Here is a 4,570-nt window from a genome sequence, read left to right on the forward strand (position 1 = left end):
CTTGGCTCACTGATAGAGCATCAGCCTGGCACGTGGAAGTCCCAAGTTTAATTTTCAGCCAGGGCACACAAGAGAAGTGTCCATCTTTTTCTCTACCCTTCATCTTCTCTTTTCTTTCTATCTCTCTCTTCCCCTCCCACAACCAAGGCTCCATTGGAGCAAAGTTGCCCCGGGCGTTGAGAATGGCTCCATGGCCTCTGCCTCAGGCGCTAGAATGGCTTGGGTTGCAGCAGAGCAAAGCCCCAGACGGGGCAGAGCATCGCCCCCTGGTGGGTATGCCAGGTGGATTCCAGTCAGGCGCATGCGGGAGTCAGTCTGTCTGCCTCCCCCCCTCGCCCCTGCTTTCCACTACAGAAAAATACAAAAAAAAAAAAAGGTTGTTGCTATAGTCCCCAAACGTGATGATGAGGACTTGAAACAAGTGGTGGCAGAAGATATAGAAGAGATAGAATTGGAAAGTTTCTTGAAATATTTGTACCAGTACCTAAAGGCTCAGTTGGACAGTGAGCAAAATGAAGGTACAGAGACTGACACCGAGACTTATGTCCAGGTTCCTAGCTGGTGTAAGCTTCTGAACATTACAGGGTCAAAGTGTTCTGTATGTGTAGATAGAAAGAGAGAAAGATGTGGATGACAACAGAAAGGTAGAAGAGAAATTAACTGCCTTCTAGGTCCAAATTCCACCAATTTTTTTAACCAAAGTATTGGCTTTGAAATTTTTGACAGTGATCTATACTAAGATATGCATTTTACATAGCCTCCCAAAACAAAAGAATGTATTTAAAAATTTACAAAATAGAGCCCCATTGCACCCTGTTTCATGTACAACTCAAAGATATTTCCTATCTTACTCTATTTAAAAAATAAATATTATAAAAAGACAGAAGTCAGGGTGGGCCACAGGGCAGTGAAGTTGTCATGACTACAGGGGCAACCACTGTGACATCATCCTTTGTGATGTCATTCAGTGAGGCTGTTAGGACCTTAGAGACCTGGCCCAAACAAACCTTGCTTCAGTGTCAACTTGAAGCACTGCAGGCGGCTGCAATGTTCCAACCCTCGCTCAAGGACCCCTTAACTGCTCCCAGCATGGCCTCTTCCACCTCCGCGCCTAAGCCTCTCAAAGGGATCTTGAAAAACAAAGGTTCTACATCTTCTTCGGGGGTGGTCCCTGTTCAGCAGTCCGGAGGACCTCATCAAATGCAGACAAGAAAGTCTAAGAAGTGGGATGAGTCAAATATCTTGGCCACATGCCACTCTACATATAAAGACTATAATTCCATGAAGAAAAATGAGCCTAACACTCTCCACGTCAGGATTCAAGATGGTAAAGATATGGTGAATGATTTAGAAAGAAAAGATCAGACCAGAGACAACACCAGAAATTCACACACCGCTGATATCTCGGAGCAGAACTGTCAGATGGTAGAGCCAGAGAGCAAGGGGGAAAACAGCAGCAAAATCTTTCTGAACAAACAAGAAAAACAGCGACAGTTCGAATTAAGGAGGAAACTGCATCACACCGAAGCACTGAACATCAAATTGGCTAGAGAATTAATTGCAAAAGAATTTCAATGTGAAGAAAAAGATGATAAAAATGAAGAAAACCCACCTGTTTATCAATGAAGAAAGACTGCTTCAAGAGAACCAAATGATGGTTCTGCAAGTGATGAACTGTTAACTCAGGCATGATACTTGTAGAAAATATTTGTCCATGCTGCAACTATTGTCAAGCGTGCTAGTGTAATAGACTGCTTCTAGTTCTATAGAACTGTGCTTCAAGTACTGAAATACTACCAGTTAAATTGTACTGTAATAATTAAATAACAAACTACAAGTATAATAGAATAAATGAAAAATGCCTGCTTAATATTCTTGTGTCTCATACTTTTCCATATATTTGATTGTGTCATCAGTCCAAAACCATATTACTTTTATTAATATTACTATTTATTTATTTTAGTGAGAGAGGAGGAAAGGCAGAGGCAGACTCTGGCATGCGTTCCAACCAGGTTCCACCTGGCAAGTCCACTAAGGGGCAGTGCTCTGCTGATCTGGAACCCTTGTTCCATTGCAACCAGAGCCTCTTTTTTTTGTATTTTTCTTTTTTTTTTATTGTTTTTTCTGTATTTTTCTGAAGCCAGAAACGGGGAGAGACAGTCAGACAGACTCCCGCATGCGCGCAACCGGGATCCACCCGGCATGCCCACCAGGAGGCGACGCTCTGCCCACCAGGGGGCAATACTCTGCCCCTCCAGGGCGTCGCTCTGTTGCAACCAGAGCCACTCTAGCGCCTGGGGCAGAGGCCGAGGAGTCATCCCCAGCGTCTGGGCCATCTTTGCTCCAGTGGAGCCTTGGCTGCAGGAGGGGAAGAGAGAGACAGAGAGGAAGGAGAGGGGGAGGGGTGGAGAAGCAGATGGGCACTTCTCCTGAATGCCCTGGCCGGGAATTGAACCCAGGACCTCTGCACGTCAGGCTGTAGCTCTACCACTGAGCCAACTGGCCAGGGCCAAGCCATTTTTTTTGACAGAGACAGAGAGAGATTCAGATAGAGAGACAGATGGGGACAGACAGGAAGGGAGAGAGATGAAAAGAACCAATTCTTCATTGCAGCTCCATAGTTGTTCAGTGATTGTTTTCTCATATGTGCCTTGGCCCAGGAAGTCACAGTAGAGCAAGTGACCCCTTGCTCAAGCCAGCGACCTTGGGCTTAAGCCAGCAACCTTGGGCTTTAAGCCAGTGATCTTTGAGCTCAAGCCAGGAAGCCCTCATTAAAGCTGGTGAGCTCCTGCTCAAGCCCCCTTGCTCAAGCTGACGACCTCAGGTTTTCGAACCTGGGTCCTCCATGTCCCAGTCTGATGCTCTATCCATTACACCACTGCCTGGTCAGGCTTTCACTCTTGAGGTGGAGGCCATGGAGCCATCCTCAGTGCCGGGGGCCAACTTGCTCTAATCAAGCCTTGGCTGCAGAAAGAGAGAGGAGAGAGAAAGAGAAGGAGGAGTGGGAGGGGTGGAGAAGCAGATGGGCACTTCTCTTATGTGCCCTGACCGGGAATTGAACCCAGGACTTCCACATGACATGCCAATACTGTACCACTGAGCCAATTAGACAAGGCTGGCAAAACCATATTACTTTTATAAAACTTAGTTAATGTATGTATTGTATAGCTTTTTTATATGTAAAGGGCTTAAAGGGAGATTAATTTATATTCACTTCTAGATGTACTAGCTTTTATAGAAAAGGTTTTCTTATAAAAGTCAAAATGCAATTGGGATAGCAGGTTATATAGTCTTATAAATATTCAAAGTGAAAAACACTCATTTTAGTGTGATTTGCTTATTTGAGAGACAATATAAGAGTTATTGTTACATTTTATTAGCCTAGTACCTTTAAATTTTCTGTGTTTACAAGGAAATGAGAGAATTTTTTTTCCTGTAAAAAACTGTCCCTTTTTATGAAGTATCCGCTAAAAATTACACCAATATCTGTTCTATTTCTTATTTACTCTGTGGACAGATTTGATACAAATATATATATTTTTAAAATTTAATGTTATATCAATAATCTGTTCTCATAACTCTTAACTTCTATCCTTTATTTCCTCAGATCTCCCTACACATACATATAGAATACCTTATGGACTATAATATTGTCAAGATATTAGGAACTCTTCCTTCTCAAATATTTTATCATTTGTTGCAACAATCTCATTTTTATTTCAGCCATCAAGAACTAATGCTTTTTAGCATGTAGAGAAAATAGATTGAACAGCAGAAGTGCTAGAGTCAGGAAATAGAATTCAGCTGCTGAATTTCTATATATTTTTTTTTTTTTTGGTTTATAGCTTGCTAAATGATTTACTATTATTAGTTTATTGATTGACCTAATTAACATTTAGAAAACAACGAGATTTTTTTTTTCATAATAGAATCCTGTGCAACTAGTGATATGATTATAATTCCTGGTTGTGTACAGACAGAATAAGCCCAAAGGTTTGTTTGTGTGTGTATTTCTCTTTTTTAAATTTACTGAGATAAATGCAACTATGAGAAATAATACAGGGAGATCTTGTGTACCCTTTCCCAAGTTTCCCCCAATGGTAACATATTGCAAAACTATAGTACAATGCAACAATCAAGATATTGCTGGGAATACAATCAATATACAGAACATTTCATAACCACAAGGATCCACTTGTTTCACTTTTTATAGCTCCATCTGTTCTTCATTTCTAGAATTTTGTCATTTCAAGAATGTTATGTCCTGGCCCCACAGGTCTCAGTTGGTGAGAGTGTCATCCTGAAGCACAAAGGTTGCCAGTTTGATCTTCAGTCAGATCACTGGTCAGGGCACATACAGGAACAGATCTATGTCCCTGTCTTTCTCTCCCTTATTTTTTCACTAAAATCAATAAATAAAAATTTTTTAAAAAGATTGTTATATAAATAAAATCATAGTATATAATGTTTTGGGATGCATGATAGTTTGTTTAGTCATTCACTCATTGAAAGACATCCGGATTAGTGGTATTACAACTGAAACCACTATGAATACTCATGTACAGGATTT

At 41.1% G+C, this 4,570-nt stretch overlaps 1 protein-coding gene across 1 annotated transcript; it reads left to right on the forward strand.

Annotated features, from left to right (window-relative positions):
* Nucleotides 1-918: 918 nt before the first annotated feature.
* On the forward strand, nt 919-1,626 carry PPP1R2C (PPP1R2C family member C). Its single transcript, XM_066357805.1, has one exon. The coding sequence runs from the start codon at nt 919-921 to the stop codon at nt 1,624-1,626; it is 708 nt and encodes a 235-aa protein (XP_066213902.1).
* Nucleotides 1,627-4,570: the final 2,944 nt, after the last annotated feature.

This window comes from Saccopteryx leptura, chromosome X, assembly GCF_036850995.1.
Source record: "Saccopteryx leptura isolate mSacLep1 chromosome X, mSacLep1_pri_phased_curated, whole genome shotgun sequence".
Taxonomy (NCBI): Eukaryota; Metazoa; Chordata; class Mammalia; order Chiroptera; family Emballonuridae; genus Saccopteryx; species Saccopteryx leptura.

Coding starts and splice junctions, on each gene's coding strand:
- PPP1R2C (XM_066357805.1), top strand. CDS start 919: ATGACTACAGGGGCAACCACTGTGACATCATCCTTTGTGATGTCATTC.